Source organism: Lucilia sericata, unplaced genomic scaffold (assembly GCF_015586225.1).
Source record: "Lucilia sericata isolate MDLA Ls3-8-SP2 unplaced genomic scaffold, ASM1558622v1 Contig002829F_arrow, whole genome shotgun sequence".
Taxonomy (NCBI): Eukaryota; Metazoa; Arthropoda; class Insecta; order Diptera; family Calliphoridae; genus Lucilia; species Lucilia sericata.
In genome coordinates, this window is record NW_023996522.1 from 30,001 (window position 1) to 44,042 (window position 14,042).

Consider the following 14,042-nt stretch of genomic DNA (forward strand, 5'->3'; position numbering starts at 1 on the left):
CATAGATAATGTTCATATATTTGTCAGCAGTATAGTGAGCAAATTAGTCCATGGACTAGTCCATATACTAGACAATAGAGTAGTCCTTAAACATATCAATAGTCTAGTCCATATATAGTCAAAATATTAGTCCAGTCAAGAGACTGCTCTCTAGACAAGTCCATATACATATAGTGAGCAAATTAGTATAATCAAAAGTCTAGTCTACAGACTTGTACATTACGTAGACTAATACCTAGTCTATTGATTATTCATAAATTATGTTCATAGACTTGTCAATAGTTTAGTGAGTAAATTATTCTACAAATTAATCAGTAGATTAATCCATATATTAGTACAAGAGACTGGTTTGTCAGAAGTATAGTGAGCAAATTATTCCATGGACTAGTCCATATACTATACAGTAGAGTAAACATATCAATAGACCATATATAGTCAAGAGATTAGTCCAGTCAAGACACTGGTCTATGGACTTGTACATGGTCAAGAGTTTAGTAAGTAAATTAGTCCATAGACTAGACAATAGAGTCCTTAAACTTATCAATAGATTAGTTCATACAAATATAGTCAATAAATTTGTTGAGTCAAGAGACTGGTCTCTAGACAAATCCATATATAGTGAACAAATTAGTCTAGTCAAAAGTCTAGTCTACAGACTTGTACATTCTATAGACTAATACCTAGACTAGTCTATTGATTATTCATAGATAATGTTCATAGACATGTCAATAGTTTATTGAGTAAATTATTATTGTAGTTATATTTAAATAAACTAATCAGTAGATTAGTCCATATATAGCCAACAGATTAGTACAGTTAAGAGTGTGGTTTGTCAGTAGTATAGTGACAAAATTGGTCCATAGACTAGTTCATATACTAGACAATAGAATAGTCCTTAAACATATCAATAGACCACATATATAGTCCATATATACTCATGAGATTAGTCCAGTCAAGACACTGGTCTATGGACTTGTACATAGTCAATAGTTTAGTGAGTAAATTAGTCCATAGACTAATTCATATACTAGACAATAGAGTCCTTAAACTTATCAAAAGATTTGTCCATATATAGTCAATAGATTAGTTGAGTCAAGAGACTGGTCTCTAGACAAGTCCATATATAGTCAACAAATTAGTCTAGTCAAAAGTTATAGACTAGACTTGTACATTCCATAGTACATGATTATTTATAGATAATGTTCATAGACTTATCAATAGTTTTGTGAGTAAATTAGTCCATAAACGAATCAGTAGACTAGTCCATATTCACTGATTACTCTAATTACTTGTAAGCGATTGTGATAATTACTTAACTCCAATGGCATCACCGTGTTAAAATTACTAAAAATGCTATTGTGTAAATAAAGTTTTGCATTCGCTCGCGTTCAAATAGGGAGTTAAATAAGTACTTACCATGTTCGCTTACAAAGAGTTAGTTCAATAAGTAGTTTTGTTTTTTTTTTTAATAAACGAGTAAAGGACTTGATGTTTGTTAGTCAATTGTTCTACTCACTGCACCACTGTCGAACCAAAAAATAAGCACTTCTATAACAAATTCAAAGAAAGTCATTACTAGACATTTTGTTATTAAGTTATTTATTGAGTGAGTACAAATCATTCTTATGATAAAAAAGTACTTTTTTATTAAAAAAAGTACAAACCCGGTCAGATCAAGACCTCCCTAAAGTGCATTTAAACCGATTCTTTTTTGTTTCTTTTTTGGTCTAGAAGATTATACCATAAATGAGTACTTTTTCTAATATTTTACGAGATTTTTTTACGAGAGTTCATTCATAAAAATATTTCAAATATGTACAACAATTTATAGATTTAATTACTTTTAATTTTCTTTTTTTCTTTCAGGCCATAAATTGTTCAAATCGTTTTCAAAATTATTCCTCCGATTTGCCGCCAGCTCGAAAAACTTCATATGCCCGAACATCATCTACAGGTTTTTAAGTAATTTTTCGTTTTTAATTTATCGATGTAGTTGTAGTGAAATATTTAAGTTTGAAAGTATTTGTGTAAATTTTATATATTACTTTAGTAGTAGAGTATGTTGATTAGTAATGTATTTAAAAATATTAATTGTAGTTATATTTAAATAGATTTTTAAAAAATCTTTAAATAATTAATTGAATTTAGTTATGTAGAATTAAAATTTAAAAGTAGTTAACTAAATGTATTTATTAAAACATTTTTGACAATACACTAAACGAAAAAAAAGAAAAAAAAAAAAAGAAACTTGTACATTGAATCAATGAAACATGTACATTGATTTAATAAAAATACAATCGTATTGAAATTCTTTTCTTTGTGACTACATATATAGACTATAGTTTATTTAAATAAACTATAAAAATAAGTTAAACTTTCCCATATTTAAAATCCCTGTTTGTTTGATTTTTTTTTTTTTTTTAGATGGAAACATTTTTCCAAAATCTGTAAATCAAACACATGCTCATAGGGAAAATAACACATAAATTAATATATAAAATATTTAACTATATCATAAACATGCATAGTTGTATCTAGTTCTAACATAACTATTCTATATTTATATGTAACAAATTGTTATTGTGATGTAAAAGTAAATATTTACAAATTAATATTAATTTAAATATTGAATATATTTTGTTATTTTTTTTTTTCTTTTTTTCATTTTACATATTTTCAATTTTATAAAATTTACATATTTTGTCAACAAGTAATCAAATATAACCTAAAGGGGTTTTTTATTAATGAAAATCTATGTAAATATTAATTTTTACAATAAAATCAATTAAGTTAATAGAAAATACTTTGAATGTATAACAATAAATAAATTTGCAACATGTTGTTCTTTTATAAGTTTGTAAAAATGTCTATTTTAATTATTATTATTATTTATATGTATTTTAAGAGTCGTTAAAAACAAAACTGTTTTTGTTGTCCATTTACAAACAATTGCAGCTGACAGTTTTATCATTAATATCAACAGAATAAAAATGTTTGAAAATAAAATATTTATAAAATTAATTTATAAAACTACATGTAACACAATGATGACCACTTATAAAATGGCAGCAAATAAATTGGTTACTTTAAAGTTTCTCTTTTATAAAATAAAAGTCATTTAATCAAAGATTTTGTGTAGAAATAGTAATATTTTTAATTAATTTGTTTTATCAGAGATTTGCTGCATACATAGGTATGATTGAATTCTGGTGTCTTCTTGATATAATTTTAAATATATATGTACATATTTATCTTGCTAAATGTGCATTTCCACCCAAAATTATACTTTTATCACAACACGTTATGTGCCATTAACAAGTACATATACATACATATCTTTGTACCATATCAGATCCTAAGAAATGCTCCTAGAGCACTATCGAGCCTGTTGTGCGCCTCTTTACCGGACATTCTGTTAGGAATCGAACCCCAGAACTGACAGCCTAGAACAGTATCAACTACTGATAGGGCCCAAACGAAAGAAGTTAGACTAATTTTCAAAATCTTTATTAAATTTCATTATATATATACTTCCTATATAACCCCTCTTATAGAACATCAGTTTTGAATCCCAACATCAGAATATATGAGGTATACATACATGTATTGATTTTGTCATTCCGTTTGTAACACGCAAAAATATTAGTCCCAAACAGTGTTGCCACAACAAAATCTTTTTCTAACCAAAATTCGAATAAAAAATAACCAAATTAAGAAAAAAGTAAACAAAATTATTTTTATTTGTTTCATGTTTACATTTGGACATTAAAGTAACAAATTCATTTTCTGAAGTGGAACTATGTTAAATTTCGTCGCTAAACTGGTATTATGAAGACAGTTATGAGCATTAAAGTAATTTTCTGTACGGGATCTTATATGAGACGTATGGTCAATTCTCATAAAATCTGACAGAGATATTTTAGTTCCTTTAAACCTTGATTATGTTGAATTTTGTTGCTATATTGCAATACATTATGAGAATTTTATGTACAGATTTGGAGATTTCGTTCGAAATTTGGGTTAAAGGGGTATATTTGACCAAATTATAATACCATGTAGCGGATGTTAGCATTACATTCATAACTTCAGCAATATTTGTAAACGTAATCTATCCAAATTATCCGACAAATTTCGGCAAATTAGCACAGTATCTGTTTATGCAAAATTTCAAATAGGTATAGAAGTTGCAATTATACTTTAAATTTAATTTGAAGGACATAATCTACTAAGTGCGTAGACTATTCCCAGCAAATTCCATAAAAATCGAAATGCGAAATACAGCCTACTTCGTTTTTTCATATAAGTATCGCGAGTTCTTTACATAAAAAGTTCCAATAGAAATATTAAAGGAAGGACGGACGAGTTTGAATCGACCCAAAAACTGATTTTAAGTTCATGGATGCACCTAAAGGAGAGAGAGGATTCATTATTCACGGTGTTAGATTGACTAGTGTAAATAAAATAATATTACGCTGTTGTTATGATTTTAATCAACTCATTTAATATGTGGAAAACTCATAGATACTTTTGCTAAATCCTAACCAATAAAGATATCGAAAAATACCTTTGAGCACATAAGTATAACCAGTAGATTTACAAATTGCAGTAATAAAAAAATTTCGAATAGTAAAAAAAATTCCACATATTACCAAAATTCAAAACAGGACGATATGTATATTTACATAGTTGATTTAAAACTAGAGATAAAAGAAGTTTTTTTTTTTTATTTTATTTTTAGAATAAAAGCAAACAGCATTTAGTTCAATTGTTTGCAAAAAAATAACCAAAACGAAAAAATAATTTACATGTACACATGCAAAATAAAAATAACCAATTTTGGTTAATAATAACCAAAGTGGCAATTGTGACTCACAAACTCACAAAAGTATTGTATATTCTGCATCCTTTTTAAATTTTAAGACGATCTAGTCATCCCCATTCGTCTGTGTGTTGAAAGCACGATAGGGTCCGAACGGAAAGAGGTAGATTATCCCAATATATAAGGTTTCTTTTGTATTGAAAATGAACAATATCGGTCCACGTTTTCGCATAGCCCCTGCACAAGTGGCCCCGCCGAAAACAATTTAGCAAGTCATAACTGTTTTAAAAATTCATAAATATATAGCGATTAAAATCGACATAAAGAAGTCTTATACCAACATCTTTCTTCCAAATTGTATGATGATCGGTCCATACAAAGTCCTGTACAGAAAATGGCTCATTACTGGCTTAAAAATACGAGTACATCGATGACACAAATAAGTTCCATAAGAACGATGATCCCTCTACCAAATTGTATGACCGTATATGTTCCTCTCCAGAAAATGCCACTAATTTCTGGCTTTTAAATTTGAGAACAGTCATGAAAATCGAGGATCGGTCCACATTAACATATAATACCTCTTTAGATAATTATTATAACGCTCATGACTGAATTAAAAGTATTGTAATAAAATTAGAAACCAATAAGTTATAAATAAAACGAAAATCTCTTCCAAATGTTATACTACCTTGTGAGGTCTCTTTCAGAACATGTCTTTAAAGCTCATTTCTGACCTAAAAAACGAGAATTAAAATCTTTCTAACTGATGTTATGACAATCGGTCCATAAGGAAAGTACAAATAACAAAAAACAACAAAAAATTTTCGTCATACTCAAATGTAAAAATATTACATGTTTTCGTTTAAAAGCGCTCCTGCAACATGTTACAAAAGCCATCATTTTGGCGAAAAACATAAACTGATACTGTTACTAATACTAATACAATACATGTATTTGTTTTGATGTATATTCAAAACCCAGCTGGAAAAGCGATGCTGTGAAAAGGCCTTTCTACAGGCCTTATTTTGCGGAAACAAATATACGAACCCGCATTGCAAAATCATTTCAATTTTACAATACCCACTTAGTCTTTCCCCTACTCTGCTATTATGTGATTTCTATAATCATAGGCCTATTCGAAACTAAAGGTTTATTTGACGATCGGACGAAGCAAGCCCTTATAGATGGTTATTAGGGGAAAATTCTTAATGATTTCAGCTTAAAGCTTAAGGAATGGTCTTTAAATAGTCTATACCCGTACCCAGCAAAAACTCGGTAACACAACTCATTAACTTACTTTTCAATGACTTCTACATATCGTTTGCATTACTTTTAAGCACTCTTATAATGACTTATATGTTACCAAACACGTAAGTATTTTATTTTGAGTTTTACAGTTTTATCTGCACATTTTATTTGATCGCTCACAAGCAGAAATAAACTAATTTTTCTGTGTGAAAACCATTATATGACGACAGCGAACTAACGAGCTCTGTGCAATTTTTAAGCATAAATGAAAATAATATTATAACTCCCTTTTTGTAAGTACTTATTTAAATAGTTATTTGTAAGCTAGCGTGGTAAGTACTTGCCTCCAATGTCCAATCCAAACGCTACTTCTATATATATGTATGTATATGTTTGCTGGGTATGTTTATAAAACTACACATTTTAAGAAGGCCTACGAAGTAAAGCCCTAGCATCATCTTCCACCGGACAACAGTAGCAACAAATGTTGTTGTTTTTATTGTTGGTGCTAATGTTATTTTTCGATATTGATGTTGATGTTTTTGTTGTCTGTATTTTTGGTATACAACCACGGTTGCAATTTATGACAAAACACAACAACAGGAAGTTACCATAATAAAAACAACAAAATCTCTACAAAAAATATGTAGAAAAACAAACCTACAATATTACATTCATATGTATGTATGTAGGTACATTAGGGTAATAATTTTTATATATTTTTGGAAAATTTCAAATCGGCCCCATCTATGCCATTGGTACTTTAAAGTTAAAAAAATTTTGGTCCTTTTTTGGGAATAATTGAAATTTTAAAAATTCTATTTTTGTTCGGTTTATAGAAACGGATTTATCGTCCTTAATTCTAGAAAAAATATATAATATGTACTAGTTTTAACTGGTGTAGGGCATCTTATGGTCGGTTTTTTCTGACTAGTTCGATTTTTGGGAGAATTCAGTTTTTATTATTCGACGATTTTGCTGATTCACATAAGGTAACACATAATATCCTAATTGAGAAAAAACAACCAAGTCCATTTAATTTTTGGTACAAAATTTATGCAAAAAAGTAAAATTCCTTTATTTGTTTTAAGTATAATTTGCAAATTCAGATCCTTGTACAGTAAATCTTTCAACCCATACATTTAAACGCATCAAAACACATAAACTCCCTAACAAACACACACACACACACGCAATACTACATAGAGATATTGCACTGGAAATACAACATACACACTTAAATTTTACCACTGACCTAGACAACGAACGACGAAAACAAGTGTGTGCTTTCGGTTTTTTTTTTTCTTTTTTCTCTATTTTGAGGGAAAAAAACATGCGAACAAAAACAAAACACGACAATAGCAAAAGTGCAAAAATTGCCGTTAAATAGAGAATGAATATAGCGGTATTATTTAATGTGTGTTATGCTTTCTCTATGCTTTACAGCAATAAAATGAAATAAAAACTTTTGCCAAATATAAACGAACGAATGAACCATTTCCGGTTTGTTGTATGAAATATTACATTACATACTCAGTTAAGGTTAAATTTAAAAGGGAACAGTATGGAATGAAATAACATAAAATGTTAAGAGTAATTTCAATTACATATTAGGAAATGTTATATTAACATTTGAAATGTTATTAGAAAAGAGCAGGCGCATGAAAAGTTTTAACATTAATCCGAAAAAATGTGGTGAATTTAGAAACAGAATGGTAAATGAAAAAACATGTTAATAACATTTTATGTTATAATTTAATTTTCCAGCCATATAAAAGTTAAATATTATGTTAAACTTAAGCAGTTCTTAAATGGCAGTCAAACGAACTTATGCCTATTTTGTATTACAGTTTTAAAATTTGTTTTAAAATATAAATTAGCGTAATTTTTTTCCAAAATTTAATGTTTATGTTAAAATTGTAAAATTTTTTTTTTAATTCGAGTCCTAGCCTATTCATATTTCCTTTATAAACTAATTTTCTCTTTAAATCTTTAATATTAAATTGATTTTTTCTTTGCATTCTTGGCTATTGTCGATTAATCATTGTCAATTTTTATAAATCATTGTCTATAAGTATTTTGATTTCAATTTTATATTTTCTATGCTTTTTAAATGCCATTTTTCAATTTTGCTTTTATAATGTATTTTTGTGTTTTTAAATTACATTGAAAACATATAATTTTAACAAAAGGACTCTTTTTTTTTTTTTTTTTTTTTGTTATTACTGGTATGAAATGTCAATTTATTTCATTCTTCATACTTTTTATAAATGTTTGAAATATTTAAATAGATAATAGATTCAACTGGAATGTGACCAACAAGTAAGAGAATGTCGAATCGATTACTAAAATTTAAAGTAAATTTCGAAAACTCACTGTGTAGATTTGATCGTTTTCAAATCCCTTGGTTCAATCCAAAAAAAAATAGACCTTTATTCAATTTAAAATTAATACAAAGTTCTTTATTGTTTGCTTTTCCTTTATTTACAATGAATATTTGTTACTTGTCTCATCAGCAGCTAAAAATTTACTAAAAAAAATCTGTATACATGTTTTCTTCATTTGATCTACATTCTCTACTGGAAAGTTGCAATAAAGAAGTTAACCTTGAATAATTTGTATTTTAATATGCAATAACGACAATAATATTACTTAATTCGTTGTTGTAATGCACCATCTACAAATGTGTGCTAACATTGTGTAGAGTGGATGCTTACGGTTGTTAAAGTTATTTTGTTGTTGTTAAAACTGATGAGACAATTTCCAAACAATGTATAAGAGAAATAATAATGGTAAACATTAGTGAGTAAATACTAAATACATATATTGCAAACATATGTACATACGTATTAAGAGAATAAGGAAGAGGAATAATAAAAATAATAAGATTAATTAACCCACTAAGGGCTAAACATACTCCCCCGCCATATGCTGGTTCAATTTATTGGTAATTTACATATTTTTGTAATAGCTCTTTTGTGTTGACCATCACTAGTTTTGACAACAACAACTCTAACCTTGTCATCTGGGCCCTTTATTGTCTCCACTATGCGACCTAGATGCCATTTCATTGGTGGTGAATTATCTTCTTTAACTAGTACCATATCATTCGGCTGTAAGTTTACAAACTGGGTAGTCCATTTACGTTTTCTTTGCAACTCATTCAGATACTCCCTTTGCCATCTTTGCCAAAAATGTTGCTGAGCCCATTGAATTTGTTGATATCGTTTAAGTGTTCCTGACACAAAATGTTCGACAGAAGGTTCTGGTACTGTTTGAGCTGTTCGACCGATGAGGAAATGTGAGGGAGTTATTGCGCGAAGGTCATCGGGATCACTGGACATTGGTGTAAGTGGTCTACTATTAACTATTGCTTCAGCTTGGCAACATACGGTTTGTAGTTCATCATACGAAAAGAGATAGGTGCCCACAGCTCTACGAAGAAAATATTTAGCTTGTTTTACTGCACTTTCCCACAAACCTCCAAAGTGTGGGGAACGGGGAGGTATAAATTTCCACTTTATACCTTGTTGGTTACAGTTCTCGCTGACGGCAGCTATGTGGTCCGATGATAGGAAATGTTGAAGTAATAATTTCAGTTCCTTATTTGCTCCAACGAAATTGGTAGCATTGTCTGAATATATGGTATTACATTTGCCTCTTCTGGCTATGAATCGTTTTAGAGCAGCTATGAATGCTATTGTGGTAAGATCCATTACAACCTCCATATGAATAGCCTTTGTTGTGAAGCAAATAAATACGGCAATGTATACCTTTGTTGGTTGCTTACCTCTTATACGATGAGTAATTGAAAACGGACCGCAATAGTCCACTCCGGTAATAGTAAATGGGTATGAAGGTTCGACTCTATCTCTAGGCAATGATCCCATTATTTGTTGACATATTTGGGGTCGACAACGATAACAAATAATGCAATTGTGTATGGTGTGGCGAATTGTGTTCCGAGCATCTATAATCCAAAAGCGATCACGAAGAAGACTGTTGAGTGTTTGAGTTCCAGCGTGCATGTGGATTCGATGATGGTGATTAATGAGTGTTCGAACAAATGGGTGATGATTAGGCAATACAATCGGGTGAATGGCATCGAAAGACAACGATGAATTCTGAAGACGACCGCCTACACGAATAAGACCATCTTTGATGAATGGTGAGAGTTGTACTAATTTTGATTGGTGATTTATAACGTTAGTTTTGGACAATGCCTTATATTCTTCAGAAAAGGATTCCACTTGAATAATAGTACAGATTTTTAATAATGCTTGATTTTCTTCATCAAGTGTGATATGACCCCTTTTAACTTCCTTTGTTTTTTTAACTAAAGCAATAAATCTATTCACATAGGCAAAAATTCTTAGAGTCTTTTTGTAATTATTGATGTATTTAAAATCGAAGAATATATTTGGTGATTGATTTACGATGAGAGTCGCAGCCTTAGTTTTTTCTTCAGGAATATCTTCATAATTGTGATGTGGTAATTGTGGCCAATTATTGCGTGTTTTTAGGAGAAATTCTGGGCCTTCAAACCATAATTTATTGTCTATGAGATCAGCAACTTTTACTCCTCTAGACACTAAGTCTGCTGGATTTTCTGCTGTTGGGCAATAGTGCCATTCAAAATTTGACGTAATATTTTTGATTTTTTGAACTCTGTTAGACACAAACTGGTTCCATTTTGCTGCATCTCCTTTTATCCATGATAGTACAATTGAAGAGTCACTCCAGCAATGAATGTTATTAGGGGAAACATTTTTTATGTTGCATACCTCGTTAAGTAGCTCAGAGGATAGAAGTGCAGCTGATAGTTCAAGTCTGGGTAATGTAATTGGTTTTAATCGGAGCAACACGTGATTTTGCACACAACAATGACGATGTACCATCTATTCTGGAAACAGCATATATGCATGCTCCATAGGCCTTTGTACTTGCGTCAGCAAAGGCATGAATTTCAGTATCAGAATTTATTTGTACTAACCTTGGTATTTTAACTTCAGCTATTTGCGGCATTTGTTGACAAATATCTTCCCATTGTGTGGCAATCCATTGGGGTACGCTTTCATCCCATGAAAGTTTAAGTGTCCACATGTGTTGCATTAAAATTTTACAACTTACGATGATAGGATTTATCCAACCCAATGGATCAAAAAATGTGGCGATGTGGGATAAAATTTTACGTTTCGTTGTTTTTGTCCTTGATAATGGTATTTCGTAGTTAAAAAGAAAATTGTCTTCCTTTGGTGACCATTTTAAACCGAGTGCCTTTATGAACTCTGTGCCATGTATTTTTATTAATTGTTCTTTATCTGATGAACTAATATCTTTAATAATATCAGGAACATTTGATGCAAACTTTCGTAATGGAAATCCACCAATCTTTAACAGTTGAACAACTTGATTTTTTATTTCGATAACTTCCTCTATTGTATTAGCACCAGTCATTAGATTATCTACGTAGAAATCTTTAAGGGTAACTTCAGCACCTGTTGGAAAAACATCTACATTATCCTTAGCAAGTTGCTGTAAACACTTTGTAGCTAAAAATGTGGCACAGCTAGTGCCATATGTAATGGTTTGTAATTGATAAACATCCACTTCTTCCATCGATGAATTACGCCACAAAATACATTGAAACCTTAAATCATCTGGATTGACGAAGACCTGCCGAAACATTTTTTCAATGTCAGCCATTAAAACAAAACGATGTAAACGAAAACGAAATAAGATGGTGAACAAGTCATCCTGCAGTGTAGGTCCAGTAAGAAGAATGTCATTTAGCGACAGACCATTAGAAGTTTGGCACGACGCATCGAATACGACTCGAAGTCGTGTTGTAGAACTGTCGTTTTTAATTACACAATGATGAGGAATATAATTTAACAATTTGGATGACACCTGTTTTCTTGGCAGTAATTTCATATGGTTCATTTCTATATATTCATTAATAAATGATGAATACTCATCATAAAGTTTTTTGTCACATTTTAATCGTTTTCTAACAACAGAAATCTTTTAAGTGCGATATCATATGATTCCCCCAGTTTTTGAGCATTTGGTTTAAATGGAAATCTAACAACGAATTTGTTTGTTTGTGGACATCTATACGTTGTTTCTTCGAAATATCGCTCACAATCATTATTGTTTTCCTCCTTGTTTATTCTGTGGTGATCTTCAATTGTCCAAAATTTTTCTAAACAATCGTTTAATTTATCGAGAATTGTAGCACTAAATACGGAATTTTTTGGTGGTACTGATGGTGAGTGCGCTATCGATGATATTGCGCCTGCTACTATCCAACCCAAGGAGGTTTTTTGCAAAATAGGAAGATTATCTCGAAGTTTTATTTGACCTACCATAAGAAATTCATAAAAAATACTGGCACCAAGGAGTATATCAATTGAACCGGGCTGATTAAAATTGGGATCAGCTAGTTTTATGTTTGTGGGAATATTCCAAGATTCTGTATTAATGTATTTTGTGGCTGACATGTTGTTATTGAAGAAAGTATTATAGCATTAATAAAAGATATTTGAGGGTAATTCGTAGACTTAAGTGTAAGTGAACATTGGTAATATGCTTTAATCGAATTATCACCAATCCCTGAGATATCTAAATCAGTTTTTTGACGGGGGTAAATGAAGAGTTTGGGCAACTCTTTCAGTAATAAAATGTAATTGTGAGGCTGAGTCCAACAATGCTCTAGCCACCATTTTTTTTTCCAGATGCAACAGACAATTCCACCAAAGCTGTAGCCAGAACGACATCACTTCTGCTTCTTGATACATTTAGTACAGTTGGAGTGTTACAATTGAGTTACCTTCATTTGTGGTAACATTGTCGGCAGCAATTGGATTTTGTTTAGCCTTTTCTCTGTGTAGTAGAGTATGGTGGCTTACTCGACAGTGTTGACAACGATTACTCGAAGGACAATTGTTAGATATGTGGTTAGGGAATAAACAATTAAACATAAACCCTTTCGTTTTACTAATTCATAACGAGAAATAGGATCCATATTCGTAAAAAATGAACATTTGAAGGGGTTATGATAATCCGAACCTTCGCAAAGATTACAATATTGATCACCAGAAACGACGAATGAAGTTTGGTTTCTAGGTATGAATTGAGATGATCTGGATGTTGTGGTTGGTTGCGATAATATCGAAGGATTGACATCTTCGTTCAAGAAAATTTGATAACTCACCCCATGTTGGTAAATAAAATGAGTCTGTACTATTTTGCTTAGCATTGTTAGAAACTTCTTCTTCCCATTTTGTTGCAACTTCTATATCTAACTTTAAGACAATTAATTGTAGTATTATGCCTTCTGAAATCTGATTTTTTGATGCAAATGGTTGTAAAGCTCGAAGATTTCCATTAATACAGTCAACGAAGTTTCGTAATTGTATTACGTTTGGATTTGACATTCTTTGAATTTTAAATATTTCTTGAATATGAGAATTAAATATGTAACGTTTATTGTCATATCGTGATATAAGCAGATCTAGAGCCTTGCAGTAATTGTTTGCTGTAATTTTCTAACGATTGAACTAGTTGAGACGCATCGCCGGTCAAACATGACTTTAAATATTGAAATTTTTCAACATTTGATAATTCATCATTTTTATCAACCATTACCGAAAACAGTTGAAGAAATTGAGCCACTGATTAAGTTGTCCATTAAACCGATGGTAGCTCAGTCTAGGAAGACTCACCTTAGCTCTCGATGATGAAGGTTCGTGTTGATTAATTTGAGTACTCGACAAGGGGTAGTGTAGTTTTGTGTAGCGACAATTTGTTAATGATTTTTGCTTTAGCTGCGCAAAATATATCCTCAAATTGTCTCGAAAATCTTCCTCGATTTGTGACTCATCAATGTTTTCTAATTCTGATTGTATAGTCTCAAATTGTTTGTACTTTGTTCGAGCAGTTCTAATTTAACCTCAAGTTCTGTGTATAC

General features: G+C 30.6%; 4 protein-coding genes across 4 annotated transcripts in view; 1 reads left to right on the forward strand and 3 right to left on the reverse strand.

The window, feature by feature from the left end:
• LOC119614360 (allatostatin-A receptor) overlaps window positions 1-2,531 on the forward strand; it is a 27,759-nt gene extending 25,228 nt beyond the window's left edge. The window contains exons 5-6 of the mRNA XM_037970494.1: window positions 1,867-1,954; window positions 2,425-2,531. Coding sequence (XP_037826422.1) covers window positions 1,867-1,954; window positions 2,425-2,486 — 150 coding nt within the window. The 3' untranslated portion in view covers window positions 2,487-2,531. The remainder of the gene's footprint in view (window positions 1-1,866; window positions 1,955-2,424) is intronic.
• A 6,475-nt stretch (window positions 2,532-9,006) lies between these two features.
• Window positions 9,007-10,772, reverse strand: LOC119614361. Its single transcript, XM_037970495.1, has 2 exons — window positions 10,754-10,772; window positions 9,007-10,682 (listed from the first exon to the last, which is right to left on the reverse strand). The coding sequence occupies exons 1-2, from the start codon at window positions 10,770-10,772 to the stop codon at window positions 9,007-9,009; spliced, it is 1,695 nt and encodes a 564-aa protein (XP_037826423.1).
• Window positions 10,773-10,894: 122 nt separating this feature from the next.
• Window positions 10,895-12,013, reverse strand: LOC119614362. Its single transcript, XM_037970497.1, has one exon. It carries the CDS (start codon window positions 12,011-12,013, stop codon window positions 10,895-10,897), a length of 1,119 nt encoding a protein of 372 aa, XP_037826425.1.
• A 56-nt stretch (window positions 12,014-12,069) lies between these two features.
• Window positions 12,070-12,573, reverse strand: LOC119614363. Its single transcript, XM_037970498.1, has one exon. It carries the CDS (start codon window positions 12,571-12,573, stop codon window positions 12,070-12,072), a length of 504 nt encoding a protein of 167 aa, XP_037826426.1.
• Between the last annotated feature and the right edge of the window lie 1,469 nt (window positions 12,574-14,042).